Source organism: Littorina saxatilis, linkage group LG6 (genome assembly GCF_037325665.1).
Source record: "Littorina saxatilis isolate snail1 linkage group LG6, US_GU_Lsax_2.0, whole genome shotgun sequence".
NCBI lineage: Eukaryota > Metazoa > Mollusca > Gastropoda > Littorinimorpha > Littorinidae > Littorina > Littorina saxatilis.
The window spans coordinates 20,808,166-20,831,107 of record NC_090250.1 but is presented as its reverse complement, the minus strand read 5'-3'; the positions used below and the strand labels follow the sequence as shown (position 1 = coordinate 20,831,107).

Sequence of the window (22,942 nt, the reverse complement as noted above, 5' to 3'; positions counted from 1 at the left end):
CTGTGAAATGTTCCCATGGAAACTCTAAATACTTTTTCCAAGGAAAGTAAGCAGGAACAGCTTCATGCAATTAGTTCTCCTGTGCACTTGAAAACACCAACAATCTTTTTCTCTCATTACGAGATGTTGTGTTTCAGGCAGGATCGAGCTCTCCAATCCTTCTTGCTGTGTACACTGGAACCCCCCTTTTAAGACCTCCACAAATCTGAGAAAATCAGGTCTTAAAAAGGAGGGAGTCTTAAAATGGGGGTCATTTTACAGAGGTTATGAACAGAAAGTCTGCAAAAAGAAGGTCTTAACAAGAAGAGCAAACGCTCGATCGAGTCACTTTCGCAGTTCTGAATATTATATGAGGCATCAGATGGACAGGAAGAAATTGCTATTCACAACACAATGAGTCACGTTCACATAAAATTTGAGCCCGGTCACTTTTATAGTTTCCGAGAAAAGCCCAACGTTAAGTTGTGTGTTGCCGAACAGAAAAGGCTAGTTATCTCCCTTGTTTTTCTGATAACGTTCGTAAAAGGCTACAGATGTAAATACTTTGATGTAAAGAATAATCCTACAAAGTTTCAATCACATCCGATGAACTTTGTCAAAGATATAAAATGTCTAATTTTTCCTTTGACGCTGACCTGTGACCTTGAAAAAGGTCAAAGGTCAACGAAACCATCGTTAAAGTGTAGAGGTCATTGGAGGTCACGACTAAACAAAATATGAGCCCGATCGCTTTGATAGTTTCCGAGAAAAGATATAAAATGTCTAATTTTTCCTTTGACGCTGACCTGTGACCTTGAAAAAGGTCAAAGGTCAACGAAACCATCGTTAAAGTGTAGAGGTCATTGGAGGTCACGACTAAACAAAATATGAGCCCGATCGCTTTGATAGTTTCCGAGAAAAGTCCAACGTTAAGGTGGTGTCTACGGACGGCCGGCCGGACGGCCGGCCGGACAGACTAACACTGACCGATTACATAGAGTCACTTTTTCTCAAGTGACTCAAAAAGGAGGGAGTCTTAAAATGGGGGTCATTTTACAGAGGTTATGAACAGAAAGTCTGCAAAAAGAAGGTCTTAAAAAGGAGGGAGTCTTAACAGGGGGGTTCCATTGTGCTGACTGCTCAGTTGCTGTGAACAGAGGGAATACTCACCAGGGTGTGTTTACGTTTGGTTGTCATGTCCACAGTGACTGGGTATAGGTCTTCCACAAGTTTCTTCAGCACAGGGATGTTCACTTCATTCTTCACCGTCTGAAACACACACACACGTCTTCCTATAAGTGCTACTTGCAATCACTGCCATGGTGCAATACATGTACACAGAACACAACACTTGTTTTCTGCATTAGACTGTACTTTCTGAAATCTGCCACGACTAAAATCAAATTGTTATCATTATGATTATTTAAATGTGATTTACTCGCATGCATGAAATAGAAGCACATAAAATTCATCAACAACACTGACACCCACACATGAGCAACGAAGCAGACAGACAGAGGGGTGGGGAGACAGACAGACAGACAGCGAATGGAAGAGAGAGGGAAGGAGACAGACAAGGAAAGTAAGAGAGAAAGGCAGACAGAGGGGTTGGGAGAGAGACAGACAGCGAATGGAAGAGAGAGGGAAGGAGACAGACAGGTGGGGAGAGAGACAGACAGGTGGGGAGACAGACAGCGAATGGAAGAGAGAGGGAAGGAGACAGACAGGTGGGGAGAGAGACAGACAGCGAATGGAAGAGAGAGGGAAGGAGGGTAAGAGAGAAAGACAGACAGAGGGGTGGGGAGAGAGACAGACAAACAGGTGGGGAGAAAGACAGACAGCGAATGGAAGAGAGAGGGAAGGAGAGTAAGAGAGAAAGACAGACAGACAGGTGGGGAGAGAGACAGACAGACAGGTGGGGAGAGAGACAGACAGCGAATGGAAGAGAGAGGGAAGGAGACAGACAGGTGGGGAGAGAGACAGACAGCGAATGGAAGAGAGAGGGAAGGAGGGTAAGAGAGAAAGACAGACAGAGGGGTGGGGAGAGAGACAGACAGCGAATGGAAGAGAGAGGGAAGGAGGGTAAGAGAGAAAGACAGACAGAGGGGTGGGGAGAGAGACAGACAAACAGGTGGGGAGAGAGACAGACAGCGAATGGAAGAGAGAGGAAAGGAGACAGACAGGTGGGGAGAAAGACAGACAGCGAATGGAAGAGAGAGGAAAGGAGGGTAAGAGAGAAAGACAGACAGAGGGGTGGGGAGACAGACAGACAGCGAATGGAAGGGAGAGGGAAGGAGGGTAAGAGAGAAAGACAGACAGAGGGGTGGGGAGAGAGACAGACAGCGAATGGAAGAGAGAGGAAAGGAGGGTAAGAGAGAAAGACAGACAGAGGGGTGGGGAGAGAGACAGACAGCGAATGGAAGAGAGAGGGAAGGAGGGTAAGAGAGAAAGACAGACAGAGGGGTGGGGAGAGAGACAGACAGCGAATGGAAGAGAGAGAGGGAAGGATACAGACAGCGAATGGAAGAGAGAGGGAAGGAGACAGACAGGTGGGGAGAAAGACAGACAGCGAATGGAAGAGAGAGGGAAGGAGAGTAAGAGAGAAAGACAGACAGAAAGGTGGGGAGAGAGACAGACAAACAGGTGGGGAGAGAGACAGACAGCGAATGGAAGAGAGAGGGAAGGAGACAGACAGGTGGGGAGAGAGACAGACAGCGAATGGAAGAGAGAGGGAAGGAGAGTAAGAGAGAAAGACAGACAGACAGGTGGGGAGAGAGACAGACAGGTGGGGAGAGAGACAGACAGTGAATGGAAGAGAGAGGGAAGAAGACAGACAAGGAGAGTAAGAGAGAAAGACAGAGAGGTAGGTGGGGAGACAGACAGACAGCGAATGGAAGAAAGAGAGAGGGAAGGAGACAGAAAAGGAGAGTAAGAGAGATGGACAGACAGACAGACAGACAGTCAGACAGCGCCATGCACATACATACTTACAGCAGCCACGGGCAGAAGAATCTCCACAAAAAGGCCAGCCAGTGCATGTTTGATGTCTCTGTCCTTCACCTCCAAGAAGTAGTGTCCGAGCTCCAACAAGAAGTGCACGCATCCTTCAAACTCCTCAATGGGGTGCATCTGGAAATATTCAACGTCCACATGTATAACTATCCATCATTGTGTTTAAATTAAATCTACTGATGAAATCATGTACAGTAAAGCCTAAAATAATAATTGTGATACAGTGGTACCTCCCTTTACGACCCCTCTCTTTTACGGGTCCCTCAATATTACGACTGACGGATGTTTTCTTCTTCTTTGTCTTAGCATTTCTCACCTCCATATAACGTCCCCCTCTCTAATACGACATATGACCGTCCATACGTGGACTTATAACGACTTTTTCCAAAATTATCTCGGGTTTTGTTTACTCTAACCTCCAGTCGAGCAAGTAGGCGATACGGACACAAACACGTACGTGCTGAAATCCTGTCCGTGTACAACATCACTTCGGCACGCAAACGGCTGAAGCCATGGTTTTTCGTTTCTATTTCAGGTCATTACTTTATTTCTATACATATAAATAAAATAGAGTGTCTGTCTGTCTGTGTGTGTGTGTGTGTGTCTGTCTGTGGTCGCCATACCTCTGAGATGGCAAGAGGCAGGAACAAGATAGTGTGCACGTACACTCCCTAGGTGCCGCAGATGTGCACCTGGGTTTTAGTTTCTTGATTCATTGTTTCCTTTCTCAGATTATGGACCTTCCATTTATTGAATACAGCCTATATGGTGCAAGACCAGTTCAGTGCCTACTGTTCACCTAGACTCGCTATTGCTCCTATGAGGGGAAGAAATGAAGAATGAAAAATTAACTGGACAGTTCCGGAAATTTCTAGAAGGTAAGGGAGATAACTCTTTTTTGTATCCAAACAAAGGAGGTTGAGGCAAACATCAAATCTTGCAGTAACAGATGATATGACCGTACTGGGAAGAATGCCAAGCGTTTGCATTACATCTATCTATACATATAAATAAAAGAGAGTGTCTGTCTGTCTGTGTGTGTGTGTCTGTCTGTGGTCACCATACCTCAGAGATGGCAAAAGATAAGCACAAGATATTTTGCATGCACACTGCCCTGGACCCACAAATGTGCACCTGGGTTTTAGTTTCTCCAGACATTGTTTCCTTCCTCGGATAATTACCCTCCCCATCTATCAATACAGTCTATATAGTGCAAGGGAGGTAAGTCATGCTTTGTCACCCACGGAAGGGAGGTAACTCTCATCAAACCAGTATACCGTGTCATTCTCAAGGGTTACCCCCCGCCCGCTATCATCCCGCCGCCCCCCCCCCCCCCCCCACACACACACACTAACCCTGCCCCCTGCTCCCCCTCCCTGCCTTCCAGATCATCGCGAATAATGTTTACGAAACGATCGCCTCAGTGAAAGATCACGAGAATTTACAGATTTCTCTCCCCTGTTCAAAAAGGTATGACGCGCTCACTCATGAGGTATGCGTGCTTTGATCAGACGGTAACTACAGTGGGTGTGAGAAGGGGTAAACAAATCACGAAGAACACGTTGAACCAAATAGAAACTTGCATTGCCTATACATCCAAATGTATGAGCTCACACTGTCATTTTTCTTATCCACATAAGATTCGAGAGGTTTCTGAGAGAGGGGAGAGCAGAAACACCCGGGCGAAGCTGGGCCTGACTGCTAGTTGAATAGATAAAGGTCATTCGCCAGATGTCTGCTTCATTTCGCCAAGAACTGTGCAGGAACTCCTACCTTTTAAACACGCAAAGTTACAGAAACGCTATGAAAGTAATCCGAACATCGAACCAAAACCGAAAGTTGTGGTGACGTCATGAAATTTTGCGATGTACGTATGCAAAGCGCGTGTAAACCTTTTCGGTCTGGCTAACAATGGCGGCCGACTAACACGGTTTTGACATCTGCAACTGTTCTTGGTTTTCCCCGATCCGTGACCGAATGACTCGATATACAACCACGCGTTTGTTTGAATCAATATATTCTCCTCAGAATCCCATCAGTGAAGTTTGAAGGTAAGTAGTGGAGTGTCCTAAATTACTCAACTCTGGGGACAGTCGGTAGTGCAGTTATGTCCCTTGACTTAACTTGACTTGACATGGCTACAATTTGACATCAGTTTTAACACACTGCCGCGGTTCTTTACGTCTGCAAAGGCTTATACGTTTTGTTCCTTGCGTTTGGGACACTTTTCTTTATTTTTAACCAAATCTTTGCTGGGTATCGTATGACTGATTAGTAGCTGGTATCGACATCGATGTGCGTATGCTTTGGGTCCACATGCTTTCGTTCGACCTCAGTTTGTTTATTTCAAACCTTAACCCACGAGTAGTTACGGGGCTTGATTAAACAAGCAAGAAAACTGTGTGGGCAATTAATTGAATAGAAAAAAGGTTACCATAATCGTTCAAGGAAATAATAACATTACTTTGTGGGCAGCATCAATCAAAACGCCCATGTCATTCCGGATCATTGATGGACCCGGACATAAAACAATCCTCCATGTTACGACCCCTCCATATAACGACTGAATTTCGGTTACATGTTCAAATTCGTTAGACAGAGGTACCACTGTACTACTAAAACTGCGCCTTCCCCTTCCACAATTATTATTCCAGTTCAGTTATTAACTTTATATTTGCCTTAACAAAGAGGAAAGGAACAAACAAGCAGAAGAAACTGTCATTCAAAAGTGCATTCATTTGTTCTTTTATGACTTTTTCTTTTATGAGTGCTTCCAAGATGTAAATAACCAAATGGTAGAGAAAACCAATCAACAAACTCACCGAAAAATTACTTGTTGCATGTGCCTGTGTTTGAGAGTTAGTTGTCTTTTATCAGCTTCAAAACCCTATGGCCAAATAAAAGTCTTGTCAACCTTGTGGACCTCCCATCTCCCACCCACATCCAACTTCCTCTCCCGTTGCAATTTAGCCCAGACCTGGGAACCCCTGTTTTGCATTTAGAATATTCTCAAACAAACTCAGTGTATTTTCGGAAAAATAGGTGTACTCCACACAACATTTGAACATCGATGATTCAAACATGCTTCGGGTGTGTCTGTTGCACCTTTAATTAGGTTTACCAATACCTTTAAAATAAATGCTTCTTTCAATGTGTGATGACAAAAGCTGTAAACATTGATCAAATGCAGAGTTATAAAGTTATTTTAATCATTAAAAGAGACAGAAAAAAAGTCTTAAGAATTGTTCTCGTCAGTTGTTTTTTTGACGCGACCGTACTGATCGTATTTTAGACAATCAAGCGTACAAAATACGGCGAAATCGTATGGGTTCCCAATTCAGTTAGCCCCTACCTTAACCCTGAAGAACTTGAGGCCTATGAGGAGACTGATGATGCTTTGCGCTGTGTACGGTGTCTGGTCTCGCAGCTTCAGCTCACGCAGCTCCCCATTAAACTTCTTGCGCACCGCTGAAAACCTGCAAGGATTTTTACAGGTATGAAATCATGACATGATAAAAACAGCCTGAAAACATGCCCCCATGGAATATTTTTTAAAGACGAGTCAATGCAATCCATCAGGTTAGCAGAGCGCTGCATGACTACTGAAGTTAACTAAATCTGTTTGAATGAATTCTTTGGGTGAGATCTGGCCCCGACAGACAGGTAAGGTAATACTAATAGTAAGGTATGGATAAGTATGTGCAGTTCTTCTTCTTCTTCTTCGTTGTTCATGGGCTGAAACTCCCACGTTCACTTATGTTTTTACACAAGTGGAGTTTTACGTGTACAACCATTTTTACCCCGTCATTCAGGCAGCCATACGCCGATTCCGAGGGAAGCATGCTGGTAATTTTCGTGTTTCTATAACCTACCGAACTCTGACATGGATTACAGGATCTTTTTCGTGCCCACTTGGTCTTGTGCTTGTGTGTACACACGAAGGGGGATAAGGCACTAGCAGGTCTGCACGTAAGTTGACTTGGGAGATCGGAAATATCTCCATCAGGAGGCTGCGGCCGGCATTTGAACTGAGTCCGACCTTCCAATTAGGAGGCCGATGTCATATCCACTAGGCAACTGCGCCCGTCTTATGTGCAATTAAGTTGTGTAAGCTGGTACAACCTGACATTTGGCGGAAGAGTATCATGCCTTAACCCCTTCACTGCCCACCCCGTACTTGATACGTGGTCATTTTCGGTTTGTCGTACGCCCATAACCGTATCTCGTACGGGGGATTTGTGTCGGCGAAATTTTGAAATTTTAAATGGGAGGTAAGCGTGGAAAACTGGTCCAAGCTCGAGTATAGGGTTGCTAAAAAGTAGTGATTTCCCTTGGACCGTCCACAGAAGTTCGTATCACGTGACGAAAACTCGGAGAAAGTTCCAGACCTATAATCGTATTCAAGATGGCGGACAAAAGTCGAAGTTGAACCCGCAGGCCTGTCTTCAAGCGCTACAGTGCGCTAGAAGCTCTGCCAGAAGTGTTGAACGACAATGATAGTGGCGATGAAGACTTAGGAGGACTAGATGACAGCGATTCCGACGACGATGAGACAGACAGCAACCAGCACCACCCTCTTTTGTCGGAGGCTGTGGGTGATGAAGACGAAAATGACTCGAACTTCGAAATGGAAGCGTGGCCGAGGAATGGGGCGTGGTACCCTTATTCATTTATGGATTTACCACACAGAACACTTTTGATGGCTGTAATGTGAGTACCAGATGTTTGACTTCATTTTCATTATACACTTTCACCTGTTTTTGCAGTGTTTTGTGTTGTTTTATCTGCTGCAATGTATGTGTGTGTGTCCGAAAACTTTTTGTTTTGTTTTGTGAAAAAAATGTTCATTATATCAATATTTACAAAAACATTTTTAACAAAATCCTATTATTTTGATATCACATAATAGCCAAGGGTATTATAAAAAAAACATGCCAAATATCTAAGAGATATCTCAATAAATGAATGAGCAGTGAACAGATTAGTGAACCTACCCCAAAAAACTGAATTTTGGCCCGGCACACAGCAATACCAAAAGGCTATTATACTGTGGCAGTCTTCTTCTTCTTCTTTGTTCATGGGCTTAGACTCCCACGTTTACTCATGTTTTTAGGACGAGTGGATTTTTACGTGTATGACCGTTTTTACCCCGCCATTCTGGCAGCATACGCCGATTTCGGGGGAGATACTGTGGCAGTGAAGGGGTTAAGTTTTGTATCAATGAGAAAAGATGAGTTCTTCGATTGTGCTATTCACTTTACAATGAAAATATAAAGATAAATAAAAGATAAAATAAAAACTCAAGTCACCTTGATGCTGCCAGTACTCCAATGACTTCAGCATAAAGATCAGCAATGACGTTGATGTTCGCAGCGTTGGGATTAGTCTGCAGGCTGAAAAGAGTACATATGCATATCGTATTATTAGGCCAGACCATCCAGACAAAACATGATTTTTTTTCTGTTTGAAGCTGTTTGACTTTTGCATGCAGAATAACTTAAAAAATGATTGAGATTTAAAATTTTGAGGGAAAAGCTAATTTTTTGGGTTTTATAGATGTCTAGGAGAGTTCAAACTAATGTGGGGACCTTACCCATCACGATACTTGAAGTGCCTGAACGCCTGATCAATGATGTATTGTACCAGGTCATCATGACCTGGGTGGTAGGACAGCTGAAACAAAATCATGCATTCATTAACATATTATTCTTTGTGCTAAAGGCTTATTTAGTTAGTCTCATTAAATTAATTCCGTTGTTCAATTAACAGCTAGACTGTAAGTTGTAACAATGTCAGGTTAATTGAGTACTTCTTTTAAAAAAAAATAAAAAATTTTATAACATAAATTATCTTGTCACTTTACTCTTATTTGTTCATGACCCATGCTTCCAAATACATCTTCAAATGAGGTTAATTCAAATGTTATTTTAACATTTTGTTAAGGAATACATGCAAGTGTACAATAACGTTTTTTAATTATTCATAAACATAAGGCATTTGGCTCAATATAAGAAAGATGTTGTAAATATACGCTACACTGAAGGCACAGTCAGCTGATTTTAAAAGTGTAAGCAATACTTAAAGGAGAAAAATACTGACATGAATTTTGTATTCAAAACAATGACGGTTCCACTTTGAATTTGATCAACATGCAAGTATCAAATAATTCCAGTTCACAGTAAATTACAATGCATTTGTTCAGAATCAACCTTTACCTTGGTAAGCACTTCCACCAGAACCAGACAAAACACAAACTCCACTGCAAGCTGCAAATAGAAAATTTATTTTTGCAAATATGCATCTATGACAATGAACAAGACAGCTAGCATTATAGCACTTAAACTGAAATGCAATAAAATAGTATGCATGTACAAATACCCTGGAAGCCCGTGCTAATGAGCAAACAATCATAGCTGTACCATCCAGGGATGTACGATGGCATGCAGTCATGTTACTTAAATATGTAAAAGTTGTAATACATTCAACACGTAAAGTTAATCAAGTCCAAAACTTGTATTGCTGCACTATGAACATGTCAAGATTTCTGCCACAAAAAAAATACTTACATCTCTTCTTTCACTCAGGACATCTTTGCTCCTAGAAAAAACAATCAAACAAAAAGTGATTTAAAAAAAGGTTTACATTCTGACAGAGAGTGCCGAGACATACCAGCTAAAATAGATAATTAAAGAACAAAGCCACACAAGAAAATTATATACGTGTATTGAAAACAAAAGCAACACTTCTGACAGGAAAAGAATCTCAGACAAGAATTCAGGACTGTGTACACATGTTCAAGACCCAAAGTCATATCTGTTCAGATTAACTAAGTCAAATAAGCTTGAATTAATCATCTTTCTTTCTTTCTTTCTTTGGTGTTTAACGTCGTTTTCAACCACGAAGGTTATATCGCGATGGGTAAAGGGGGGGAGATGGGATAGAGCCACTTGTTAATTGTTTCTTGTTCACAAAAGCACTAATCAAAAAATTGCTCCAGGGGCTTGCAACGTAGTACAAATTAATCATCTAAATGCGCTGGTACAGAAGACATGATGCGTCAACAAGTTACAAATTCATGATGGAAGAAAAAAGATGGGCTCAAGTAGGTTTCTCCTTCTTCTTCTTCTGCGCTCCCAACATCTCCTTCAAACAGTGACAACCATTTGTCAGGCAAGGCAAGGCAAGGCAAGGCAAAGTTATGTGGAATTCCTTATTCATCACTGAGACGAAATTGGTGGTTAGGATGGTTGGTTAGTTATTTTTTTAATTGTCTCTTCAGCTGATATTGCTATTCAAGACCGATCATGCATGTTTGTTTCCTGTCTCAGTTCACATGGCAAGCTCCATGCTTAAAACTATTTACAATCAGGTCTATCACTGTAAAAAGAAGTTTCTAAAAGTTTATAACTTTCACATTTTTAACTAAAAATCTTGTTAAAAATCTCCTTTAGACTGGTGGTTAGGAAAGTGTCAGAGATGATATGGGGTTCGGGTAGATGAGAGGAGGGGATTACATACAGCAACAAGAAGAACAAGAACAAGAATTTATTCCGCCATATAGCATAACATTAACAGCCATTGGTATTTGTCCTGGTGTGGAAACACTCATAGAGTCATACATCCATACACTCCTTGCATAAAGTCAAAAGGCTAACAACAACAACTACAAGAAGAACAAGAAGAAGAACAAGAACAAGACCCACAACAACAACAACAACAACAACAAGTTAGAGTCATCGCCGACGTACAGATAACTAAAATGAATTGACCAAAAGCCAACAACTGACCCTCTACTGCGATGGCGCTGTCGTGACTCCAGCAGAGGGCTGTCTTCAGGTGTGTAGCGAGTCTGTCGGTCATGCCAGGTAAACAGTGTCCGCAGAATGGAGGGCAGGCTGTGTTCTGCTACACAGCCCAAGGAATTTAAAATCTGCACAAATAAACCAATGGAGTCTTACAGTTCAGGGATGACCAAATCTCAAAAGTTTAACTCGTCAACCGGGCGAGTAACTTCAAGAAAGTTACTAGCTCACCAGAAATGTTGCTGGCCCGGTACATACCACAGTTGCTGCATTTGCAGTGTTTATATGGCTTTGAAACTCGATATTACAACTAAAAGTGTTGCATTAGACCAGAATTTTCACTGGCCAGCCGGGCAAGTTGCCAGGCGGTTCCTACTAGCCCGGCGGAATTTTTTACTCACCCCTGGTGGACGATTTGGCCATCCTTGCAGTTGCACCACAGATTAACTCATCAACACTTGTGACTTTTTGTTTACATAATTTGGCTCCATTTCCAAATAAAATTATTCAGATTGATGGCAATTACGTCTCTTGCATATGTATTTGAATAAGTAGCCAGTAGACAGTAATATAAACAAAATCAATGCAAAATTTATCAATTAAGCAGACACAAAATGATTCTAGCTGCTTAACAATAGTTTTCAAACAATAATAAAAGAATTAAACATTACTGTCTAAACTTAGAAGATTAACTCGATACAGAATGATCACAAAGAGTAAAACCTCTTGGGTACCTGATCAAACTGAGCATCCTCACCACGTTGCAAGGTTTTGGTGAGAGGCCTCTCCTGAAAATAAATTAATTAATTTCAGTTTACAATAAATCTCTTTTTTTTGCATTTGACAACACAGTCCATCCCTTATTCTAAAATGCATGACAAATTCACATTATTTTCTCTGTTCAATATCAACATACCAAAGCACTATTTTTTTAAATTAAGCTCCCACTACTTTATGTCATCGCCACTTCATCTACTCAGTACCAATAGATAACATGTGATATTGAGCAATTTTTGTAGAGAGCCACGTGTCAACTTCATTGGGTTAAAGAGAGTCATGCATGTTTATGTGCTATGTTCTTATTCTTCTAAGTTTGAATGATGTTGTCATAATGTGCTTGTTAAAGATGAATGCTAGCTGCTAAGATACACAATTTTCACTCACATCAAGACAGATAGTACATGAGAAAATCATCACAACAATAAGAATCTTGAACAAAATGAGGCAGAGCGTTGTTAAGATATCAAATAACCAAAGGGAAGTAAGCGCTCTTTATGCATACGACATGTGTAATGGAGTAAGCAAGAGTTATACGGAACCTTTCTCCTATTATTCAAGCGAGGATGACAGTCGCTTGTTCATTTCAATGCTTGTTATACTCTCAGGTGCCAGGAGAAAGGTTCCGTATAACTCTCGCTTACTCCATTACACATATCGTATGCATAAAGAGCGCTTACTTCCCTTTGGTTATTTGACATCACAACAATAGCTAAAAAAATAAAGCTCTGACACATAGCACTACATAACCAGATCGATCCCAAAACCGAATCTAAAATATTTGCCAACGAACCAGCTAAACACATTGAGCAATGTAACATACCAAGGGCTCAGCCAGAACTTGCTCAATTTTCCTCTCGCAAGTGCGGCAGTATTCTAGAAACAGAGACTGGACAATGAACTCTCCTGGTTTGCCCTGTGCATCAAGTCCAGCTGCTGCTGCAGCTGTCTCATGGCTCTGGTCTTTGCGCCATGGGAATTTCACCACTACGTCCATAGTTTGATGATCGTCTAAACAAATCATAAACATGTGACAGTTAAAACCTGGTAATCAACATAAACTACATTACTAGTAACTTAAACTTAAGTGCTGTTCAAATGGCCAATTCACCTTTCATCAAACTTTTGAGCAATATTTGTCAAAACAAAGGACAAAATCAAAACAAAACCGTAACTCAAGACAGACCCGTCAATTCCCCCTATTTACGAACGTTTTTACTGATTGAAAATAAGAACCACATCTTAGCAGCTTAAATGAGAATGCACCCCAAACAAATCTGGTAATGTTGAGGACAAACATCGAGTAATTACAAATTAACATCCGTACCTCTCCGACTGGCACCTCGTCCTGTTTGTGAATCTCTATCCATTGTCGTCTGCTTCAAAACTTGTCTGTAGCATCACTTAGTCCAAACTATCCTATCAGTTCCTCTAAAGTCTACAAAGGTATGCGGAGCATGGCTTATGTGACTCTTGCAAGCTACTGTGCCTCCGAAAACCCACACTAATTCACGTATTTTAACGTTAGGGCTATTTTTCCATCTCACTTCTGTCGCATAATTCTGCCCGCAGAGTAAACTTCCGGATTTCTTACGGACATGCGCATTGGAAAGGAAAGGACGAAAAGTCATTTTAACTTGTTTCCCTTCTCAACACGTGTTTTGAAAGAAGCAGTGTTCTTGACCTCCGGCGTAAAATGGGTAACATATGTTACTTAATTATTACACAGCCCTTATTTTGTTCTTACGGTGTCATAAGAACCCGTGCTAACGATTTTTACGTTTTGATTTACTCCAGAACTGTGCGTTCTGCAGAAAAGAAGTCTAGTTGACTTACATATAAACAGCAAACAGCGCTTGTCCGATTCTGAGCACAAACAATACTATATGGACTGAAGCAAGCAATGATTATGACAGTTAGAAGGTGCGACAGGTGTTGATAATGGTAATTTGATTAACTATGAAATGGACATTTCGAGAGAGAAAAAAACCTGCATCGTTTGTGCTGCCTCATTCTAGTAGTTGCTGCTGCCAAAAGTACTTCAAATAAAGATAGGAGAGTTGAAGTGTTGGCCAAGGTAAGGGAGATAACCGTCCCTGAATGGATTTTATCATATAGCTAGGGTACACCTTTGTGCGTGCGTACGAGCGCGCGCGTGTGTGTGTGAGAGAGATATTTCAACAAGTCTGTTTTTGTGTATTATACATGAAAAGTACTGTAAAAGAAAACATTCTCGGGCTATTGAGGTCTAGGCTAACGAATGACGTCTCACAACGTGCGTGGTCGTCCTTGGCAGTCAAGAAAGCCGCCGCGATCATTGCGCAGACGACACTTCTAGACCGCCAATATTTTTTGTGCGCATCACGTGCTCCACATAAATCGTCCAGAAACGAAGCAATTGGGAAACCTGGATTTATTGGACCATGCACCCATTCTCAATACATGTACAGACTTTGAAGGCAATATCCCTTTGAAGTCTGCTTATGTATATATATATACAGGGTTTAACCTGGGAGAAAAAGGCAATGGGACATTTGTCCCCCTCAACCAAATTCCGATGGGACATAGTCGAAGTCAAGAAGCGCCAAAGAGGCCTGTACGCGTTTTGACCAAAGATGTAAAATAGTGCAATGTGGTGACATCTGAGAATTAGCCGCTATATCGTGTTATCTCTGTATGTGAGTGTGTGTGCGTGTATGTGTGTGTGTGTGTGTGTGTGATCCGATGTAAAGTGTACATTTGCTGGCGCAGTGGAACGTAATCTCAATGCTCCCTTTGACGCACTGACGCAAATTGTGATTGGACATTTTCAGATTTAATGCGCCAATGGCGCAGGGCGCACTAGTAAATGAAACCCTGTATATATATACATGTATCTTTGAATTTGGCAATATCCCCAAATGCATCAACTAAAATTTGCTTTTATAGCTTAACATGTTTGTCTTTCTTTCCTTCCATGGCATGTGCCATATATATATTGTGTGTGTGTGTGTGTGTGTGTGTGTGTGTGTGTGTGTGTGTGTGTGTGTGTGTGTGTGTGTGTTAGAGAATCAGAGGATAAAATTGTCAGACTGTTTTATTGAGCAGCACTAGAACTTTTGTTTGTTACCTGGTACATGTACATGTAGTCTGATCCTTTGCTCCTCTGTGCTTGGGCGACCAATTTCCATTAAAACTGCTGCTTTGAACTTGATTCTTCATTGTCATCCTTTGCAGATCTGTTGTTTGCCTTGGTTGAGTTAGCAGCATGGCTGATGCTGGTGAAGGCTTACAAGTACAGTATCGGGAGAACAGTGGATGAGGTGATGAACAATTGTATGGACGGACAGAACCAAAAGTCAAAACCAGGGCCTGAATCGGAGTTGTTTCAGCATGTAAGTATAACTGAACGTACTGGATATGTGCATGCAGTTAGTGGCCTTTCCTGCGAGTTTGCAGGTTCAAATGACCAAGATTACAAAAACAAGACTGTTTAAACACAGATTTGAATTGTATTAGAGAATGTGTCCTTGAGGTTTACTTTAGAACAAATATCAGTTGGACCTGGATTTAATATAATTATGTATAGGTCCAAATTATCTTGCTACAAAAAAATTGTTCAGTCAGAAGACCTCGTATGTCAAAACAATCGAATGGTCGACCATGGATTAGAATTATATGTCAAACCGAAAAGGTATGTATTGATCATGACCGAAGACTCAGGCCTGAGCACAGTATCTTACCCCGTAGAACTGTATTACCATTAGGTGTATAGTATGCAAAGCAAAGCAGTTCTGTTTATACAGTATCTTGCCATTTTACTTTTTCATCTTTTGAAATTTTATTTCATTTTATAATTTATTTGCGTAGATATCTATGGCATGAATTTTTCTTTGCATAACATTTCTATGCATGTGTATACTTTAATGTTGCCAGTGCTCCCCATGGGCCAAGCGATCTTGCTGCACAAGCGACACAGCACAGGGGGTTGGGTTTGACAGAGCCTGGCTGAACTTTGACTGGAACCATTGTGGAGCATTGTCCCCCAAGTGTACGCAGCATTTCGTCAAAGACCTCTGCTTCTATGAGTGTTCACCAAATGTTGGACCCTACCTGCAGCCTGTAAGTCAAGCTTTATGAACTCCGACTGAACTTGTTTTCCACAGGGTGAAAAAAAACTATTAACTCAGGCACACTGGGGACAGCATGATTTATTCAGTCTCTGATAGAAACTTGTGAATGAAGAAGATCAGGTTATTAAGGGTGTGAAAACAGACTTGCTTTGTCTTGGTTTTATGGCTAATTCTGGAGACACTAACAGGGTTGTATAAAGTGGAAAGCAAACTTCCCAGCATTTGCACTGTGCAGATGGGTGGTTTTAATCAGACAGATTATTTATTTTTTTACGGTCATGCTAATCATGATGAAACTGAACAAAAAAGTGAAAGGTAATACTTTGATATTTAAGGGGGTCAATGTTTGCATGTGTGTGAATGTGTGCATCAAGTTAATGTCTACATGTATTATGCTGTCATTTTAATTTATGTTCTGGCTTGCATTGCCAGGATGTCAGAAAAGTCCGTAACAACCGTTACCAGAATGTGCCCCTCTGTCAGGCGACTTGTAGCAGTTGGTGGGAGGATTGTAAAATGGACACAACCTGCACAGACAACTGGACACAAAACTTTAACTGGTCAACAGGTGAGTTAAACTAGGGATACAACTGTTTATAATTTGACAATCTTTGGTGTCTTTGCAGTGAAACTGGGCAGCATAGCGCATCTTCACAACGATGAAAGTTCATTTCAATGCTTGTTATTTTCTCAGGTGCCAGGAGATTGGTTCTGCATATATCTCGGTCCCGCATAACTTTCACTTACTATTGTTGCACATGTGGTATGCATTTAGAACACTTATGTCCCTTGGTTTCTCATATCTGTAATTCTAATATCTGATTCAAATTGGTTTTGCTTTTGGTTGGTAAACTGTCTGGGAAAACCATTTAATCTTTTGTTCCTTTATAGATCTACTAGATGATTACCGGCTTCGCCGGGTACCGGCTTCGCCGGGATTCGCCAGGAAGAAGTAGAGCCGAATACCCGGCGAAGCCGGGAAGAAGTAGAGGAATACCCGGCTTCGCCAGGATGAAAGCGTTGTGGACAGTGACCTTCTAAAAATAGTAATGGAAATATCCGGCTTCGCCGGGATGAAAGCGTTGTGGACAGTGACCTTCTAAAAATAGTAACGGGAATATGGATTGACGCCACACGAAGGAAGGGAGATAAACGCAAAACACTGAAGAAGATAATGAAGAGTTACTGGGAATGGATCTGTGAAGATGAACAGAAAAACCAAAATCGGTTCAGCGCTGCGCGCTGAGAGCACGTGTTGAAAATTCTCATTGACCAGGTTGTGTCCGGGGTCTACCTGAATATGCCCACCAAATTTGAAGCAGATCCATCGAGAACTTGCCGTGCATCGCGAACACACACACACACACACACACACACACACACACACACACACACACACACACACACACACACACACACACACACACACACACACACACACACACACACACACACACACACACAGACAGACAGACACAAGTCGTATATATCTATCTATATATATATACGACTTGTGTCTGTGTGTCTGTGTGTGAGTTCGCGATGCACGGCCAAAGTTCTCGATGGATCTGCTTCAAATTTGGTGGGCATATTCAGGTAGACCCGGTACAGGACACAACCTGGTCGATATTTCAACACGTGCTCTCAGCGCGCAGCGCTGAACCGATTTTGGTTCCACCTCAGCTATTTTGGTTCCACCTCAGCTACCCGGGCCCCCATACCGACACACCAAAGCCAAAGTTCTCGGTGGATCTTTTTCAAATTTGGACACCGTATTCAGCTACACCCCGGACACAATATCATCGATGAGATATTTCAACACGTGCTCTCAGCACGCAGCGCTGAACCGAATTTGGTTTTTGTGTTCATTTCACCATTATAAGTCTGGGACAGGCTGATCTTTCTTAACCCAGTGTGGGATTTTCAGTGGGGCGACCACCCCCAACCCAGCGCGTCCCCGGGTGGCGGATAGGGGAACGGTCTTCAGATATGGAGATCAGCCGCTTGCGGCCGCGGACCAAACTGGCTCCGGGTGGGATCCCGGAAAACCTCCCCCCTGTGCTCTCAGGGTAGGACGTACGGGCCATGAGCTAAGGGTGAGGTAACCCCGACAGAAAACCCCGAATGCTGAAGACGGAGGACCCGGGCCGCACGGCGCATTCTAACAAACCACGGGTACACGCACTTACGCAAATGATGACACAATCAACCAGCACAGATGGAAATGGCGCTCGCCCATTGAGGACCCCCCAGGGTGGAGCAGCGTCGGGTCCCATGCCTCAAAGGGACCCAGCCCCAACTACTGGAGGTCCCTCCCGTCCGTCTTGTCACGCCAGGGGACGCGGGAGGAAAGTGACTGGCACCACCACAACCAGGAAGAAACCCAGTCAGCAGCGACCTTTTCAGGTCATGCACTGGAACGCAGAAAGTATCCTGAACAAGAAGACAGAGTTGGAGCATATCCTGCATGAGAAGAACATCAACATCTGCTGTATTCAGGAGACGCACCTGACACCCCAAAAGTCCTTCAAAGTGAGAGGCTACCAATGCCTTAGGTCCGACAGAACAGACCGAAGCAAAGGAGGAATCCTGACCCTCATCAGGAACAACATCAATGCCTGTTTGATAGAAACGCACATGGAGGACTCCGAATATCAGGTGATTCGAATCCAGACGAAGACATCAGAATTCCATCTTGTCAACTTCTACTGCCCCAATGATAGACACCTCGCCCTTGACACGATCCCCGCAAAGGCCTCCAACTTCATCGTGGTGGGTGACTTCAACAGTCATTCACAGAGTTGGGGATATGACCACCTGGATCGGAGAGGAGAAGAGGTGGAGAACTGGCAGGACGACAAAGGTCTCATCCTTTTGAACAGTCCCTTTGACTGCCCTACATTCTATTCCAGAAGATGGCACACTACATCAACTCCTGACCTAGCCTTCTGCACGGAAGACATGCACCAGCTAACCAGCAGAGAGGTCGGAGAACAGCTAGGTGGAAGTGACCATCGGCCAGTCTTTTTGACCCTGGGCATGGAGTCCTGCACTGAAGCTTCCTTCCCACGGTGGAACTACAAAAGAGCGAACTGGTTCCTCTTTGGACACCGCACCAGCGAACTCACCAAAGACATCAGAGTCGAGGGTCGAGACATCAACATGGTGGCGAAGGACTTCAACATGAGCATCCTCAGAGCAGCGCGTGAGTCCATTCCCAGGGGTGCCAGGAGAGACTATAAGCCCTACTGGAGCAATGAATTGCAGGAACTGGATGATGATCTGGCAGACGCCAGAAGGGAAGCAGAAGTCAACCCGTCACAAAACAACAACATCCGCCTCCAGGAAGCCAAAGCCAAATTTCTCAAAAAGAAGCTACAGGCAAGACGGAGAAGCTGGCAAGAGATTACAAGCTCTCTGAACCTTGAGAAGGATGGCAGAAAGCTCTGGAGGCTCACCAAGCAGTTGAATGATGAGAACACCAGCAGAGGAAAGATCACATTAGAAGAGAACGGGAAGGTGCTAACTGGAAAGCATGCTGCCAACCAATTTGCTGAAAGCTATGCAGCTGAGAGCAACCTCCATGTTAGCCCCGAGAAACAGAGAGAAGCAAGAAGAGAGAAAAGAGAGAGACCTGCCAGACAGTCGACAGTCGACGCCATGAGTCAACCACTCACACTCCACGAGCTGCACTCAGCTCTGAAAAAGTCAAAGGCGAAGAAGTCCCCTGGCCCAGACGGCATCACCAACGAGATGCTAACCCACCTTGGTAGTGCAGCAGAGAACAAGCTACTCGAGGTCTTCAACAGCAGCTGGCAAGAAGGATCGCTACCACAACTCTGGCGAGAAGCGATCATGATCCCCATCTTAAAAAAAGGGAAGGATCCAAAGAAGGCCACCAGCTATCGCCCAGTCAGCCTCACCAGCTGTGTTGTGAAGACCCTGGAGAGAATTGTGAACGAGCGCCTCAGGTGGTACCTGGAATCCAGGAACCTCCTCGCCCCTGAACAAGCTGGATTCCGACAGTTCCGCAGCACTGAAGATCAGGTCACTTACCTGGCGCAAGAAGTTGAAGATGCCGTTCAGGAACAGAAGCTGCTCTTCGTCACCTGGATAGATCTTCAGAAGGCCTTTGACAAGGTCTGGAAAGATGGACTCCTTGTAAAACTGCTGAGGAAAGGCGTGTCCAGCAACATGTACCAGTGGATTCGCTCTTACCTCTATAACCGCAGGGCAAGAGTTAACGTCGACCAGACCAAAAGCAAGAAGTTCCTCCTTCGTCATGGCGTCCCTCAGGGCGGAGTCCTCTCCCCAACACTCTTCCTTCTCTTCATCGACGATCTGGTGTCTGAGATGCCCAAGGGGATCAAAGCTGCTCTCTACGCAGACGACCTTGTGATCTGGTGCAAGGAGGAGCACGCAAGTACTGCCACCTACAGAATGCAGCAAGCGGCAGATAGGCTGAACGCATGGGCAGAAGATTGGTGCGTCTCCATCAACAAGGAGAAATCCTCCACCACCCTATTCACACTGTCGCCAAAGCAGAAAGCCGGAACCATTAGGCTTGGTGGAACTCCTCTGAGAGAGGATGAAGAAGCAACGTACCTTGGTGTCACCTTTGATAGACGGCAGACCTGGAAACCACACATTGCACAGGCAGAGACGAAGGGCCGGCGCAAGCTAGCCATACTCAGGAAGCTGGCAGGTACCAACTGGGGAGCGAACGAGAAGATACTGAAGACAGTATACCAGGGAACAATCAGACCCCACCTCGAGTACGGCTCCACAGCGTGGTCAACCTCAGCCAAGACAAACCTGCAGACCCTTGACCGTGTGCAAAACCAGGCCCTCCGACTCATCACCGGTGCAATGAAATCCACGCCCATCAAGGAAATGGAGAAGCTTACCACCATCCAACCCCTCTGTCAGAGAAGAGAAGCCAAGACTATGGTACAGGCCGAGAAGCTCAAGTGCCTACCCGACCACCCCATGAAGCACAGACTGAGCAACCTCGCCAAGAACCGGCTTAAACGGAGCAGTTTTGTACACGAGAGCAAGAGACTTTCTCGACAGTACAGGGAAGTCCTTCCACAGGACACTCTACCTCTGACTCAAGAAGAAGAGGAAACCCCCAAGGCAACAGAGAAACCAGGCATCCAGATCTGCACCAGTGTTCCACATGTTACCTCAGGAGAAGATCAGAATGACACAGCTCGACAGGCACTCACCTTAGCCCTGATCGACGAACAGTACCCAAAAGAGGCGTGGATCCATGTATACACCGATGGATCAGCAACTAACGCCGTGCTCAATGGAGGTGCAGGCATTCTCATCCAGTTTCCTGGGGGACATACAGCTACATCCAGCGTTGCCACTGGCAAACACTGCACAAACTATAAAGCAGAAGCAGAAGCTCTCATGCAGGCCGCCTCCTTCGTTCAGGACTCCGCAGACCCTTGCTACCAAGTTGTCTTCCTCTCGGACGCCCTTTCAGTCCTTCAGGCCCTAGAGAACGACAAACTCCCACAGCTGGCCAAAGCATTACAGATGGTCAGACAAACCAGAAGAGTTGTCCTCCAGTGGATACCAGCACACTGTGGGATACCAGGAAATGAAAGGGCCGATGAGCTGGCAAAAGAAGGAGCCGTGGAAGACCAACCTGAAAACAGTGTCAGCTTTAGTGAGCAGAAGACAATCATCAAGGCATTGATGAGGCCAAGGACAAACAGAGATGACTACCACACAATGTCCAGAGAGCAGCAAGTCAACCTCATCAGACTGCGTACTGGCCACAACAGGCTCAATGCTCACATGAACCGAAAGTTCAAGCTGGCGCCATCACCAACCTGTGCCTGCAGTCAAGAGGACCAAACAGCGGAACACATCTTACAGCGATGTCCCTTACTAGATGAGGAACGAAAAGAAGTGTGGCCATCACCAACTCCCTTGCAGACCAAACTATACGGCAGTCGACAGGAGTTGGAGAAAACGACAACATTTATCACCAGTGCTGGACTGATTGTGTAACTTCTGCGAACGCCAAGAAGAAGAAGAAGACCATTATAAGTAACTCTTCCTTATCTTCTCATTGAGTCACTTGAGAAAAAGTGACTCTATGTAATCGGTCAGTGTTAGTCTGTCCGGCCGGCCGGCCGTAGACACCACCTTAACGTTGGACTTTTCTCGGAAACTATCAAAGCGATCGGGCTCATATTTTGTTTAGTCGTGACCTCCAATGACCTCTACACTTTAATGATGGTTTCGTTGACCTTTGACCTTTTTCAAGGTCACAGGTCAGCGTCAAAGGAAAAATTAGACATTTTATATCTTTGACAAAGTTCATCGGATGTGATTGAAACTTTGTAGGATTATTCTTTACATCAAAGTATTTACATCTGTAGCCTTTTACGAACGTTATCAGAAAAACAAGGGAGATAACTAGCCTTTTCTGTTCGGCAACACACAACTTAACGTTGGGCTTTTCTCGGAAACTATAAAAGTGACCGGGCTCAAATTTTATGTGAACGTGACTCATTGTGTTGTGAATAGCAATTTCTTCCTGTCCATCTGATGCCTCATATAATATTCAGAACTGCGAAAGTGACTCGATCGAGCGTTTGCTCTTCTTGTCTTCTCCATGTTTTCAGCGTTTACCTCCCTTCCTTCGTATGGTGCACTATTGTATGAGGGGGCATCTTTGGATATTCCCGGCGTTCTGTTACTATTTTTAGAAGGTCACCGCAGTGTCCAGAACGTAAATTGGACCCGTAAATTATCCTCACTGTAAAAGTGCAAAGGTCGAATCAATTTATAGCCACGCGAAAAATACACTGTCATCTATCTCTCTATAGATACGGCTTCTCTGTGTTTGTGTGTGTGTGTGTGTGTGTGTGTCTCTATGTGAGCAACACCTGTGCATTGTTCAGTTCTGTTTGTGATGTGGTCTGGCGGCTTTTGTGTAATTTTATGTACTGGCCTTCCTTTGAGAAGCCATAACAGTTCAAAAGGGCTTAGAGATAAGCTCTAACTTGCTCAGTCCTGTTTGAGTGGAGTTCGCCTCCAAAGGTGATTAACACGGTTACATTCGTCGACAAGGATGGGACTCGATATGGTCAGGAATGGCATTATGGCCACTGAATCATTTTCGTGCTGTTCCCATTCCACGAATCTGGGAGGGACCTAAGCTTGGCGGGTCCATTGTTCGGACCCGGCGAAGCCGGCGTACGGCTCTAAGTACTTCTTCCCGGCGAAGCCGGCTAC

General features: G+C 43.9%; 2 protein-coding genes and 1 long non-coding RNA gene across 6 annotated transcripts in view; 2 read left to right on the top strand and 1 right to left on the bottom strand.

Annotated features, from left to right (window-relative positions):
- Positions 1 to 13,143, bottom strand: part of LOC138968733 (protein furry-like) — a 98,426-nt gene extending 85,283 nt beyond the window's left edge. For all 3 annotated transcript variants that reach the window (XM_070341365.1, XM_070341366.1, XM_070341367.1), the window contains exons 1-11: positions 12,898 to 13,143; positions 12,394 to 12,581; positions 11,528 to 11,581; positions 10,779 to 10,921; positions 9,558 to 9,588; positions 9,207 to 9,257; positions 8,585 to 8,664; positions 8,301 to 8,384; positions 6,344 to 6,467; positions 2,971 to 3,108; positions 1,150 to 1,248 (exon numbers count right to left, since the gene is read on the bottom strand). In XM_070341365.1, the coding sequence (XP_070197466.1) occupies positions 1,150 to 1,248; positions 2,971 to 3,108; positions 6,344 to 6,467; positions 8,301 to 8,384; positions 8,585 to 8,664; positions 9,207 to 9,257; positions 9,558 to 9,588; positions 10,779 to 10,921; positions 11,528 to 11,581; positions 12,394 to 12,581; positions 12,898 to 12,940 (1,035 nt within the window). In that variant the 5' untranslated portion in view covers positions 12,941 to 13,143. The remainder of the gene's footprint in view (positions 1 to 1,149; positions 1,249 to 2,970; positions 3,109 to 6,343; positions 6,468 to 8,300; positions 8,385 to 8,584; positions 8,665 to 9,206; positions 9,258 to 9,557; positions 9,589 to 10,778; positions 10,922 to 11,527; positions 11,582 to 12,393; positions 12,582 to 12,897) is intronic.
- Positions 3,824 to 22,942, top strand: part of LOC138968740 (uncharacterized) — a 330,336-nt gene continuing 311,217 nt past the window's right edge. The window contains exon 1 of the long non-coding RNA XR_011456271.1: positions 3,824 to 3,869. This is a non-coding gene — a long non-coding RNA (uncharacterized lncRNA). The remainder of the gene's footprint in view (positions 3,870 to 22,942) is intronic.
- Positions 13,180 to 22,942, top strand: part of LOC138968738 (folate receptor gamma-like) — a 376,265-nt gene continuing 366,502 nt past the window's right edge. For both annotated transcript variants that reach the window (XR_011456270.1, XM_070341372.1), the window contains exons 1-4: positions 13,180 to 13,270; positions 14,787 to 14,944; positions 15,486 to 15,671; positions 16,115 to 16,250. Coding sequence is in view for 1 of the 2 variants with exons in the window: in XM_070341372.1 (XP_070197473.1) it covers positions 13,267 to 13,270; positions 14,787 to 14,944; positions 15,486 to 15,671; positions 16,115 to 16,250 (484 nt within the window). In the remaining variant the exon portion in view is untranslated. The remainder of the gene's footprint in view (positions 13,271 to 14,786; positions 14,945 to 15,485; positions 15,672 to 16,114; positions 16,251 to 22,942) is intronic.